Here is a 14,501-nt window from a genome sequence, read left to right as displayed (position 1 = left end):
GATATGATTTAATTTTATCTTATGACAACGAGTTTGCTTTCTTTTCACTTATAACTGGATTGTAGATCCAGCTTTCAGAACTATGGAGGAAGATAAGGCAAACAACAAACGTAAAATGCTCTTAAAACAAAGTATCTGTTCTAAATAACTCGCACCCAAAGAAATTTAACTGTTTTTGAGGGACGTTGTTAAATTCAGGAAAGATTGATGGGGATTGGAAAGTAAGTAATGTAATTCCAGCAATCCTTGCTTAAAATACTCTAACTCTCTTATCTTTCATTTCTCCTTTAAAACCTTGCTTAAAGTCCACCTCTTTTGCCAAGCCTTTGGGCATTACCCAAATATCTAATTCTGCGGCTCAGCATGAAATTTTATTTTGTAAAACTCCCATGAAGTACCTTGGGGTGATTAACTACCTTAAAGGCACTCTATAACATAAAGATTGTTAATACGGATTGGTTTATAATCTTATTTATCCAATCAAAATGCTTCATTTTATATTTCTGTATTAAATTGCATCTGCCACATGTCTTTCCATTTCATCAGTCTGCCTTTTTCTGAATTTTATTACTATTCCCCTCTTCATGTATTACTTGTTTTGAATTTTGCATCATCTTCAAAGTCTGAAATTATGCTCTGTGTACCCAAGGGTTGGTGCTATTATTTTTGAATACATATTGAGTTGAACAGTGGGTTAAGCTCTCAATATTTTCAAATTGTATAAAGGTGGAAGACAAATATTTAGGAACACTGCGATCAGTTTAAGGAAGATTTATATCTTACAGGTAGCCAGAGCAACAGGTAGCAAATGCTAAATGGAACACTAGTTCACAGTGAGAGAGACAAAGGTGTATGAGTTTGTTGATAGAGTTATTTAACTATCAACCAGGTATTTAGCTGAAGTTAAATGATAAATAGGGTACAGGTTGTACTAGTAGAGAAACACAACAACTTTGAGAGATTATTGCTGCTCAGGTGCCAGTTCAACCCCAGATCAAAGCAGGTGTATTGCATACTTGAAGAATTTCATAATAGCCAGCTTTGGAGGATGATGGAATTGATTACTGAAGGTCATTCCAAACATCTGAAATTTCAATTTTTTGGAAAGTTTTTCTTGCATCCTTAACCACTGTCCAGGAGCAGGGAGGTGTACACGTCCCAACTTGTTAATGGACTTTTCTCAGAGTTTAAAGTCTCTCCTTTCCAGACAACTTGATGAGAGACTTTGCAGATCCTACCATCATCCAGTATCTGGCCAATGTCACAGCTTCCAATCTTCTCAATATCCAATCACTGCAATGGAGGCGCAGATATGAAGTTAACCAAGGTCAGCTTGCTGGCATTCAAGCTCAGACTGCTTCCATCACTGTTGCTGGTAACAGTGTCCAATAGGACTTTCAACATCTCAAAGCAGTCCAGCAATCTGTTCTCCAACTGATCACAAGGATTACTGAGGCACTTCACTAGGGGAGTGACAGTGGCTTCATGCAGCATGAAGCTGCTGTCTTCTTCCAGGATGGCAGCTTTTCATGTTCCTACCACTGTTGCTCATCAGTAAGCTTAAACTGTCACTACCCATGCACAGTTGGTGCAGCCCAAAATTCTAGACTCAGAGTTGCTTAGGGACATGCTGTCAGACTACCTTTACACACCCCTTCCCCATTCACTCAGAGGTCAGGAGCCTTTCATAGCCATGCTGTAGCCACCATAGGAGTTTGGGACCAGACAAAGTAATGTAAACCCTGAGTGAACTCTACAGAATGATCTCTTGAACTTTGCATAGAATGATCAATAATTTGCAATACAAAGTTAGTGGGAACGGTTGTTTTGTCATTTTGTTTCAGCATTGTTGTCAAAAGAATGCTGTGATGGTAAGGTGTGAAGCTGTTGTTAATGGTAATTTGACATATAACCCAACAAAATTGTAATCGGATGATGCAAACACAAAATGCTCACAAAATGGGATTTGATGGTTGACTCCTTATCCTCAGTTAAGAGTAGAGTGGTGCTGGAAAAGCACAGCAGGTCAGGCAGCATCCAGGGAGCAGGAAAATCAACGTTCATCAGGAATGGATTTTGCCGGAAATGTCGATTTTCCTGCTCCTTGGATGCTGCCTGACCTGCTGTGCTTTTCCAGCACCGCTCTAATTTTGACTCTAATCTCCAGCATCTGCAGTACCCACTTCTGCCTTCTTATCCTCAGTTATTCACCACACCACATGTGGCAAGGGCTGTGTCCTTATGTGACCAAGTTGTGAGGACCCTGCAGACAGAAGGCTCTGCTAGAGTTGTGCAGATTGCAAGCTGTTGAGTACTCAAGTAAGCTGCTCTGCGATGTTACCTCTGACAGCATGGCTGACAATGCACACATTCTGGCCAAGTGGTTGAATTATGAAGCAGAGTAACTGGCCAGTCTTTAAGTGAATTATCCTGGCTGTACAGCAGCCACTCTTTGATTTTACATGGCGCCTCAAATACTCACAGAACAGTGGACTGATGTAGAAAAAGAAGCACCATGACTGATCCATGCTAGCAGGTATTCACCCAACTGATGTACTGTGACTCGACACATACCAACTCTACACTCAGCAAGTTGTATCCTTTACAGTTATAGAATATCTCCATGGTTGGTTTCTGCAGCATGCAGTTGATGGCAACTTGGACCATGAGGAAGCTGATACTCCTGACAAAGCCACATGCAAGCTCCACATGCTTCCCTCTGATCAGAGAAAACCTAGAACTCCCCTCTCCTGGGATATAGGACATCTGTCACTCCCTTGTGGAGCAGTGGATAGCAAACTGGGAGATACTGGAGATGATATATTTTCCTGCTATAACAGCAATCATGTGAAGCAATTCATGGCCATGGTCATCATCATGTCCACTGAATGCACTGTCCTTGCCCTGCTGCTATTGCAGATCTGCTGCAAGAGTGACAGCGTTGTGTGAGCTTTTCATGTAAAACATTGACAATGCACGCACTGCTCAAGGTTTACGTGAGATAAGAGAAACGCTCCTCAAAGAAATCTGACTGAGAGTCTTTTCTAGTCCCTCATCCTTCTATGAGCTGCTTACCTTCTTTTGTGTTACCGCTGCTCCATCTCCTAATCATCCTACACCCCAAGGAGGATGCATTACTGAAATTCATATTTCTGATCCAGAGGTCAAGCTAATTTCTTTCTCGAATGCGCTCTTGAGATTTTCAAAGGCCATGTTTCAGTTTTCAGAAACTTGTCCTTCTCAATAGCCAATTTATTGTAGTTTGTTATGGTCATATATAATTTTTTATAGTAATATAGTAACGATATTTGTGTTGACATAAGGTACACTTGCATTCATGAAGAAGCAGAATTAGAAGGATTCATCAACATCCTCATTCATTATCAACAAGAGTTCATTGAACTTAAAGCCACAATACACAAGGAAAGCATTAATCTCCTGGGCATCACAGTATTTAAATGGGCACAAGACGGCAGGCATAAGTTACTACCAATAGTTATCTTTTAAAATAACAGATACACAATTCTGTATATAAAAAGCTATCACTCTAAAACCACCTTGCCTAGACTGGTAAGGTCACAGTTACTGTATTTCCGTTGCATGAGCTCAAAGCTGGAACATTTCAATCAGAAAGTAATGGTCTGCAACATGTATCTCAATCCTGGATGTAAATTTACCAATTGTCACACCACTTATTATAGGAGTCACAACGAGTTGTGATGCAAATGGTATGTTAATATTTGTGGAAGGGGGCTTAAGCATCGGAGCAAATAAATCCAAACTCTACAGTACTGCCATGAATAGTGGTCAATAATTAAACAACAAGGAAGAAGAGGAAACTCCATAAATATTTCCATTCTCAGTGATGGGGGAGCCCAGCATATTAGTGAAAAAGGAAAAGACGAAGCATTTGGGATAATCTTCACGTAGAAGTGCCAAATGAACAAATAATCTCAAATTCCTATAAGGACTAAAGTAACACAGAGGCCAGTTGTCAGGTTATTTGAAACACTCTATAAGATTTGAAGAAATGGCTGGCATGAAAGGATACAACAAAAACTATGGGTCCTGACATCATTTTGGCAATAATCAATCACAAATCTAGCCAAGATATTTCAGTACAGCTATAATAATAGCACCTAACCAGTAATGTGGAAGATTTCCTACAGAAAAAGTAGGACATATCTAACCAGGCCAATTACTACCCTATCAGTCTCCTCTCATTGGAAGGTGTTATCAAGTGGCACTTGCTCAGCAATAACGTACCCAATAACAATCAAGCAGGGCCACTCTTCCCCGTCTTCACAGCTTTTGGGCTGAAAATGTGTTGCTGGAAAAGCACAGCAAGTCAGGCAGCGTCCAGGGAGCAGGAGAATCGATATTTCGGGCATCCCGAAACGTCGATTCCCCTGCTCCCTGGATGCTGCCTGACCTGCTGCGCTTTTCCAGCAACACATTTTCAGCTCTGATCTCCAGCATCTGCAGTCTTCACTTTCTCCTTCACAGCTTTTGGGCCAAACACAGACAAAAAAATTGAACTCCGAAGGCAAGGTGAGAGCTACTGCCCTTCACATCAATGCAGCATTTGACTGAGTGCAATGTCAAAACACCCTAGCAAAACTGATGTCAATGAGAATCGTCAGCAAACTCTGTTGATACGAGTCATTGCATAGTACAATGGAAGATGGCTACAGTTGTTTGTCATTAATCCTCAGATGTGTGTCCTAAGCCAAACTATCTTCTGCTGCTTCTTTCCATCATAAAGGCACATGTGGGGATAATTTCTTATGATTGCAAAATGTTCAACAACATTGCAAAATCTCATATACTGAAGCACCTCATGTTCATGTGCAGCAAGGCCTGGACAATATCCTGATTTAGGCTGTAACTTTTAAGATTCACACCACATAAGTGTCAGACAATGACCATGTCCAGGAAGAGAGAATATAATCTTCACTCTGATGTTCAACAGCATTGCCTTTGCTATATTTACCATTGACAACATTTTGGGAATTAACATTGACCCGAAACTGAACTGGACCAGCATATAAATACTATGGCTAAAAATGTAGATCTTTGGCTTACAACTCAGTGTGGCCTAACTTACTTCCTGCCTCCTCAATATCCATCTAACATCTGCAAGGGGCAAGTCAGAAGTGTGTAGGGGTACCTTCCACTTGCATGGTGGTTGCCATTTCAACAATACTTGAGAGATTCAACACAATCCAAAGCAAAGCAGTCCACTTGATTTGCACACTATCCACCTCTTTCATTCCCTTCACCACCTCTGCACAGTGGCAGCAATGTGTGCTGTGTACAAGATGCACTGCAGCAACCCACCAAGGCTCCTCCGACTGCAGCTTCAAATCTGCAAACTCTACCACTTACAATAACAATAGCAGCAAATACACAGAAACAGCACCTGCTGAAAGTTCCCTTCCAAGCCTCAACTGCCCTGACTTGGAACTATATCACCCTTCCTTCACTTATGTTGAGTCAAAATCTTTGAACTGCCTACACCCCAAGGTAATCAGTAGTTTGAGAAGGCAGCTCAGTACCACTTTCTCAAGAGTTATTAGGACTGGATTATAAATGCTATCTTATAAATGCTAGAATATGCCCATACTCCACAAATTAATAAAAAAGATATGAAGTTGGAAGTTCAGTTTTGTGTTAAATGATGAATCCTAGTTGCGAACAATCTGTTTTAACCTAAGAGAGCACCAGCATAGCAAAATGGAATCAGTGGTGAGGATATGTAGCAAAAAAGGGTAATTATGTAGAACTGGATATCAGTCAGATACAAAGGTTGGAGAAGTAATGGAAAATAAAGCTAGTTGTCAGCATCATACATGGATGCTGGAGCAATCATCAGATTATGTCACTGAGACAAAATGTGTAGACGAAGAAAGGAAGGAACAAAAATAAAAACCCTGAAGTTATGGTACATGGTAGGTAGGAGGCCTTTGTTGGAAATATTCTAGCTAAGACTTGATATACAAGAGTGAAATCAAATATCCAATACAATACAATACAGCATAGCAACAGGCCCTTCAGCCCACCAAGCCTGTACAATTCCTATACCTTTATCTAACCACTACTAATTGTCCATATGCTGTTTCTATCCCTCTGTTCGTCTCCTGTTCACATGTTTATCAAGATACACCTTAAACTTTGCTAATGTGCCTGCTTCCACCATCTCCACTGACATTGCATTCCATGCACCCATGACCTTCTGTGCAAAAAATGTTCCCTGCACTTATCCCCTAAACCTTTCCCCTCTCACCTTGATCCTGTGCACTCTTGTAGTTGACCTTTCCAAGCTGGGAAAAAGTCTCTGATTATCCGCCCTATCTATGCCTCTCTTAATTTTGCAGGCCTCTGTCAGGTTGTCCCTCAGCCTCCATATTTCCATTGTAAACAATCCAGATTTATCCAGCCTCTCCCTGTAACCAGGCAACATCCTGATAATATTTAATTCCATGAAATAATTTTTCCCTTTTGAAATTTAGATATTTATAAAATGCAAGTATTTTGGTCTGATTAAATTGTCATTATTTAAAACACTTTCAAAATTACCAATTCAACATTTACTAAACTTACATTCTTATGATATTGCTAAGGCCTTCAAAAGAATAACTTTGGATCGTTTTCAGTGGCAGATGAGTAAACCTCCTGGAGATAAAAAGAAAACATGAATGTCAGTTGATCAAACAAATAATTGAATAGTTTTTTGCTGTTTCAAAATAATAGTTGCTTCAATTAAATGGTACAAAGTACAAAGTCTTTTAATAAGGAACCTGAGCATGTTATTTCAAAGCAATAGTTACCTGTTAGGGAGGGAAGACTTAGTAGACTGCCCTATGTTTGTGGTGGTGCTCCTACCATTTCCGATTTCCATTAACAATAAATGTAGTTACCAAAGGCAAACCCATCAAATTTCCCTATGATAGCAAGATGGCTGCCAATACAGGTCAAATACATAGGGACCCACAGGTTCTGAAGGATTAGGTAGACCTGTGGATGATAAAAAATAAGATATAGGAGCAGAACTAGGTCATTCAACCCATCTAGTTAGTCTGCTCCGCCACTTAATCAGACCACTGTTCATATAGTTCCAGTAAGACTTGCCTATTTTCTTACTCCATTCCATTTGTTTTCACATGCTAAACTTTAGGCAGTCAGTTCTGCTATAATGCTTGTTTCTTCAACACAAATTGGCTTTAACGCGATTGAAAAATTTAGACGGTTATTCATAGAAGGCAAACTTTCCTTACCTGTACTGGTTATAACGTGATTCTGCTTCCATTAATTTAAATGGCGTGGCCATTGCACAAATTTTCCTATGACGTGAGATTGCATGAGAATGGAGCTACCGTTATATCAAAACCAATGGTAATAGCTTTTTGTGATTTATGCACAAGGACCCTAAAATTGTTTTCTGCTGCTGCATTTGGCAGTCTTTCCCAACTTAAGTAGCATTCAATTCCTCTAAAATAAAATGAAGAACTGAGCATGGCAGCATCTGTGATGAGAAAACAAGATTAATGTTTTGAGTCCAGTGACTCTTCGAGTTCTGTTATTAATGCTGTTTTCTCCCCACTGATATTTTTTATTGCAAAAATATACTTTATTCATAAACATTTTTTAATGTATATACACAGGTACTAAGGCAGTTCTGCACAGTCTTTGCAGATCAAGAGAAAAACAAACAATGGAATTTGACATTCTCTGCAGTTGTAAAAACCAAATGCATTTCCAACTCACACAGGTCACTATTTACATATTTAGGGAGGTTCTGATGACTGAATGGATCTTCATTATATTTTGACCGTAGACAGTGGTCTTTCTCTACTATGACTTGGCGGCTGCTGTTTTAATGCATCTCTCAGCACATAGTCCTGGATCTTGCCAGTTGACAACACTCAGTCGAGGTCAACTCTTTTGCACTGGAAGACCAACAGGTTTTGGGCAGACCAAAGAGTGTTTTCACCAAATTGATGCCTTCCAAGCGTAGTCGATGTTTGGCTTGGTGTGCATCCTTGGGAACAGACGACAGTGCAAAAACCTTTGATGTAGCACCTCAAAAAAAAAGGCTTCTAGAAAGTACAGTATGTTTAAAGGCTTGCCTTTATTGAAGCACATGATACTGCTTTAAAGAATTCTAATAAATTGGATAAACATGATTTTCCTTTCATAAAACAATGCTTACTCTTCCTGATAACCTTGAGCCTTTTTGAGTGCCCAACTGTAACTTCTTTAATGTTCAATTTTAACATTTTGCCCCCCAACATATGTCAAGTTAACTGGCCTATAATTTCTTGTTTTCTGCTAACCTCTCTTCTTGAATAGAGGGAGTGCTGATACTTGTTACTGTGCAGTGTGATGGAATTTTTCCATTTAACTAGGGATTTTTGGAAAATAAATGCTTCTATTACCTCATTAACTGTCTCATTTAAGTCCGTAGGATGAAGCACATCTGGACCATCTGACTTGCTAGCCAACAGTTCCACCAGTTTGTTTTGTACCATGTCCCTAGTGATTCTAATTTCATTGAGTTTCTCTCCCTTCCAACTCCTAAATTACAGCTGTTATTGGAATGTTTTTAATATTCTCTATGGTGAAGACAAGAACAAAGTATTTGTTCATTTTTTTTCCATTGTTTCCTTATTGCCCACCATTAACAACCAATTCTCACACTCCAGAGAATTAACACACCTTTTCTTTTTTAAAACCTATAGAACATCTAGTTGACTGTATAAATTTCTGCTTTCTTTCATACTTTAATTCCTTCCTACTGATTAATCTTTTAGTCGGTCTTTGCTGTTTTATACATTCTGACTAATCATTTGACCTGTCACTCATCTTTATGCAGTCATATGTTTTTTCCTTATGTTAAACACTTTCTTTTTTTAAAAAAAATTACAATGGATAGTGGTCCTCCCTTTTAGAATTTTTTAATATAGTATGAATATACATATTATGAGCATTCTGAAATATTCTCTTAAACATCTGCCAATGTATCAGTTGATTTACCTCTCATTTTTCACTTATTCTTTGCTGGCTGGGTCAACATTTATTGCCCATCACTAGTTGTTCCTGAGAAGATGGTACTGAGCTGCCTTCTTGAACCATTGCAGTCCATTTGATGTAATTACACCCACAGTATTGTTAGGAAAGGAGTTTCCAGCATTTTGTCCCAGTGATATTGATGGATATATTTCAAAGTCAGGATGGTGAGTGTCTTGAAGGGGAACTTGGTGATGGTGCCCTTGTCCTTCTCCATGGCAGTGATTGTAGGTTTGGAAGGTGCACCAATGGAGCTATGATGAACTTCTGCTCTAGTGCAGATGGTGTACACTGCTGCTACTGTGCAAATGTGTATGTAAATTCATCTCTGCTGGATCAGCTTTTACATCCACGCAGTCCCCTTACTTAAGTTGGAAAAAGTGGTTTCCAACTCAGTTTCGAATCATATTGTGGTCATTGTTATCTGGGGGTGGCTTTACTCTGAGGTCATTAATTAATCCTGTTACAATTCACAAACATTACACAATACTCAAATAACCTGCTCTCTGTTTGGTTCCAGAACACACTACTCTAAAAACTATCTCAAAGGTATTCTATGCATTCTATTCCATTTTTGGCTACAGTTGCCAATCTGAATATTCTACTTTATCTGTAGATTAAAATCATCCATGATCATTAACATCCCTTTATCACAAACGCCCAGTACTTCTTGTATGCTTTATCCTATATCTTGGCAGCCAATTTGTGCAAAACAAATTTCAGCAAATAACAATGTGATAATGATCAAACTGTTTTTGTGATGTTCATTGAGTGATAAATATTAGCCAGAACACTGGGGAAACTTCCCTACTCATTTTAGAAATAGTGCCTTCACAAATTTTATGTCTATCCAAGAGAACAAACAAGGTCTTTGTTTAAAATCTTGGATAGCAAGCACACCCTCAGAGCTACTGGGAGTGTCAACCTAGATCTTTATACTCAAGTCATTGGAGTGCCTCTACACCCACCAGTTTCTGATTCAAAGCAAGGACCATTATCCACTGTGTCATAGCTGACTAACAAGCAATTGGAAAAGGAGTGAGAGTTAAATAGGGAAACATAGCGTTTTGGTACTCAAATAAAGTGAAGGCATGACTGCCAATGAGAAGCAATATAACATGATAATCATCAAGGGATCAGAACTGGAGGAGTGTAGATAGCTCTGAAGGTTAAGCCTAGAGCAATAGGGAGAGGTACGGTCATGGAGGACTTTAAAACATAGAGTTTGAAAATTAGGGCAAAATAAATAAAAGTTGTTGCTGCAAGATAATTTCATATCTTAAGGATTACTAATTCAAAGTTGTGCATTCTCAACATTCACTTTGTGGATTTTAACTGTGTTGAACAGTCTGGTGGTTTGGGGTAGGATGGGAATGGGGGTGGGAGTTGCTCACTACAATCCAAACACCCTAAAAAAAGTCATTACATACTCAGAAAAGTATCATACATAAAGCTCCAATTGCATTTTGCTTGGCTCTTTAACTCCTCCTTTCTTGGACCAAATGACACAGGTCAGTATTTAATAGAGGGAACAGGAGTTTGACCTGCCAGTTGGAGGCCCATGCCACCTCTTTTATAAATTTATTCATGGCACGTGGACATTGAGGGCAGAGTCAACATTTATTGCCCATCCGTCATTGCCCTGCAGGAGGTGGTGGTGAGCTGACTTCTTGAACTGCTGCAGTTATTAATCTACCTATGTACATTCACATTGCTGTTAGGGATGGAAGGCCTGTCACATTAAGTGTTAACTGGACAAGGGTCTTCCTAGACATCAAGAAGCACAAGGATGGCAATCCCACCTGCTGAGAACTGCTGGTCAGACAGAAAGCTGGCAGGATTTCATTGCTTGGCAGGGCTACAGGAATCAGTGACGGCTGCTGATGCTACACCCACTGAACATCTGCCAATGAAGCCAGGCATGAGAGTGTGTTGGCACATTGGGAATACAGAGTGAGATTCACAGGGATAGGGGTCAGAACAGCAAGGAAAGGAGATCAGTTCTCAGTGGACCTTTCCACTTACTGAAGCCATGTCTCTTGATAAGGCACTTTGAATGACATACACCACTGCACACAAATCCTGCAGCCACCTAGCCTAACAGCTTTTAATATTTCCTGCATGTGTGAGTCTCCTGCCCATAGCTGATAGGAGGAGGCATGTAAATGGGTATTAGTTGCATATGTGAGAGCCTCACTTGGTTGTGGGACAAGGAAATTGCTCACACTCCAACTATGGATTTAATTGGGATCTAGGCGAGAAGCCTTGGCTAAGCCATCATACTCTTGGTTCGCAGAAGGACAAAAGAGCTGAATTTTAGAGGTGATGTGAGAGTGACTGGCCTTAACATCAAGGCTGCATTTCATGGAGTGTGGCATCAAGAAACCCTAGCAAACCTGGAGTTAATAGAAATCAGGGGGAAAACTCTCTGCTGGTTGGAGCCATGCCACACCTGAGCCATTGGATTTTTGTTGTGGTTACTGGAGGTCAGTCACCTTAGCAGGAGTTCCTCAGGGTAGTGTCCTAGGCCCAACCATTTTCAGATGTGTCATCAACGACCAACCCTGACCGCAGTGTCAAAAGTGAGGATGTTTTTGATCATTACACGATGTTCAACATCATTTGCAACTGCTCAGATACTGAAACCATCCATATCCAAATGCAGCAAGACCTGGGGAATACCCAGGCTAGGGCTGAAAAGTAGCAAGTAACATTTGCGCCACACAAATACCAAGAAATGACCACAATCTAACCATCACCCCTTGACATTCAATGGTATTGCCATCACTGAATACCTCACTGTATCATGGGGGTTACCACTGACCAGAAACTGAATGGGATTAGCCATATAAATACAGTGGCTACAAAAGGAGATCAAGGCTAGGAATACCACAGCGAGTAACTCATACCATCTACAAAGCACAAATCAAGAGTGTGATGGAATACTACCCATTTGCACTTCCAGCAACACTCAACAAGTTCAACACCATCAAGGACATAGCAGCCCGCATGATTGACACCACATCCTCAAGCATGTATTCACCCCACCACTAATGCTTAGTATTAGCAGTGTGTACCATCTACCAGATGCATTGCATAAATTCAAATGTTCTGAGACAACATCTTCTAAAGTTATAACCACTTCCACCTAAGACAAGTGCAGCAGATACATAGGAAGACCACCACCTGCAAGATCACCCCCACGCCACTGACCATCCCGATTTGTAAACATATTGTCATTCCTTCCGTATCACTTGTTCGAAAACCTGGAAATTCCCCCTCCCCACACCCCCGCTCTGAAAAGGGCATTGTGGATGTACCTCCACAAAATACACTGCAGCGGATCAAGAAGGCACCTTATCACCATCTTCTGAAGGGCAATTAAGGATGGGCAATAAATGCTGACCCAACCAATTAATTTGTCATAATCACAGGATACTGATGATTTAAAAATAAAACCACTCTCAGCATAATGCTGCTCATTACAAACCATATTTGGAATTTGCAATGCAACACATTAATAATAGCACATTATAGAGGACACACTAAAATGCTGAATCTAAGATGTTCTTTACTGTTAGTATACAAATATCTAACAGTTGTACTAATAATTGTCATGGAGATGGTAAAGTGGTAAAGTCATCTGCTCATCACCAACTTCTCAACAGCACCTAGGGATGTGCAACAAATGCCAGTCCCGTTGGCAACACCCATATCCCATGAATTAATTTTGACAATGTTCATTGATTTGCTCCTTACAGAAAATTCATGAACATAAGAAACAGAAGCAGAGCATAATACAATAAGCTTCAATAAGCTTCAATCTGCAATTTGAGAGGGAGTGGGTACAATCGGAAGTGACAATATTTCAGTTGAATAAAGGGAAATATGGAGCTATGAGGGAGCAACTGGCCAAAGTTCAATGGTGCAATACCTTAACAGGGAAGACCGTGGAGGAACAATGGCGGATATTTCTGTGTATAATGCAGAAGTTGCAGGATCAGTTCATTCCTAAAAGGAAGAAAGATCCCAGGAGGAGACATGGGCGGCCGTGGCTGACGAGGGAAGTAAAGAAACATATAAAGTTAAAAGAGAAAAAGTATAACTTAGCGAAGATAAGTGGGAAAACTGAGGACTGGGAAGCTTTTAAAGAACAGAGGATTAGTAAGAAGGAAATACGCAGAGAAAAAATGAGGTACGAAGGTAAACTGGCCAACAATATAAAGGAGGATAGTAAAAGCTTTTTTAGGTATGTCCAAGGCAAAAAAATGGTTAGGACAAAAATTGGGCCCTTGAAGACAGAAACAGGGGAATATATTACTGGGAACAAAGAAATGGCAGAGGAATTAAATGGGTACTTCAGATCTGTGTTCACTGGGGAAGACACAAGCAATCTCCCTGAGGTAACAGTGGCTGAAGGACCTGAACTTAAGGGAATTTATATTTGCCAAGATTTGGTGTTGGAGAGACTGTTAGGTCTGAAGGTTGATAAGTCTCCGGGACCTGATGGCCTGCATCCCAGGGTACTGAAGGAGGTGGCTCGGGAAATCATGGATGCGCTGGTGTTTATTTTCCAGAGTTCAATAGAATCGGGGTCGGTTCCTGAGGATTGGAGGGCGGCTAATGTTGTGCCACTTTTTAAGAAGGGTGGGCGGGAGAAAGCAGGAAATTATAGACCAGTTAGTCTGACCTCAGTGGTGGGAAAGATGCTGGAGTCTATTATAAAGGATGAAATTACGGCACATCTGGATAATAGTAACAGGATAGGACAGAGTCAGCATGGATTTATGAAGGGGAAATCATGCTTGACTAATCTTCTTGAATTTTTTGAGGATGTAACTCGGAAGATGGACGAGGGAGATCCAGTGGATGTAGTGTACCTGGACTTTCAGAAAGCTTTTGATAAAGTCCCACACAAGAGGTCAGTGAGTAAAATTAGGGCGCACGGTATTGGGGGCAAAGTACTAGATTGGATAGAGAATTGGTTGGCTAATAGGAAACAAAGGGTAGTGATTAACGGCTCCATTTCGGAATGGCAGGCAGTGACCAGTGGGGTACCGCAGGGATCCGTGCTGGGACCGCAGCTTTTTGCAATATATGTAAATGATATAGGAGATGGTATCAGCAATAACATTAGCAAATTTGCTGATGATACAAAGCTGGGTGGTAGGGTGAAATGTGATGAGGATGTTAGGAGATTACAGGGTGACCTGGACAAGTTAGGTGAGTGGGCAGATGCATGGCAGATGCAGTTTAATGTGGATAAATGTCTGGTTATCCACTTTGGTGGCAAGAACAGGAAGGCAGATTACTACCTCAATGGTATCAAATTAGGTAAAGGGGCTGTTCAGAGAGATCTGGGTGTTCTTGTCCACCAGTCAATGAAGGCAAGCATGCAGGTACAGCAGGTCGTGAAGAAGGCTAATAGCATG

General features: G+C 40.4%; 1 protein-coding gene across 1 annotated transcript in view; it reads right to left on the bottom strand.

Moving 5' to 3' along the window:
- Positions 1–14,501, bottom strand: part of LOC140482657 (lutropin-choriogonadotropic hormone receptor-like) — a 111,449-nt gene that overhangs the window by 73,532 nt on the left and 23,416 nt on the right. The window contains exon 2 of the mRNA XM_072580160.1: positions 6,604–6,675. Coding sequence (XP_072436261.1) covers positions 6,604–6,675 — 72 coding nt within the window. The remainder of the gene's footprint in view (positions 1–6,603; positions 6,676–14,501) is intronic.

This window comes from Chiloscyllium punctatum, chromosome 11, assembly GCF_047496795.1.
Source record: "Chiloscyllium punctatum isolate Juve2018m chromosome 11, sChiPun1.3, whole genome shotgun sequence".
In the NCBI taxonomy this organism is placed as follows: domain Eukaryota; kingdom Metazoa; phylum Chordata; class Chondrichthyes; order Orectolobiformes; family Hemiscylliidae; genus Chiloscyllium; species Chiloscyllium punctatum.
This window is presented reverse-complemented; position numbering and strand designations above follow the sequence as displayed.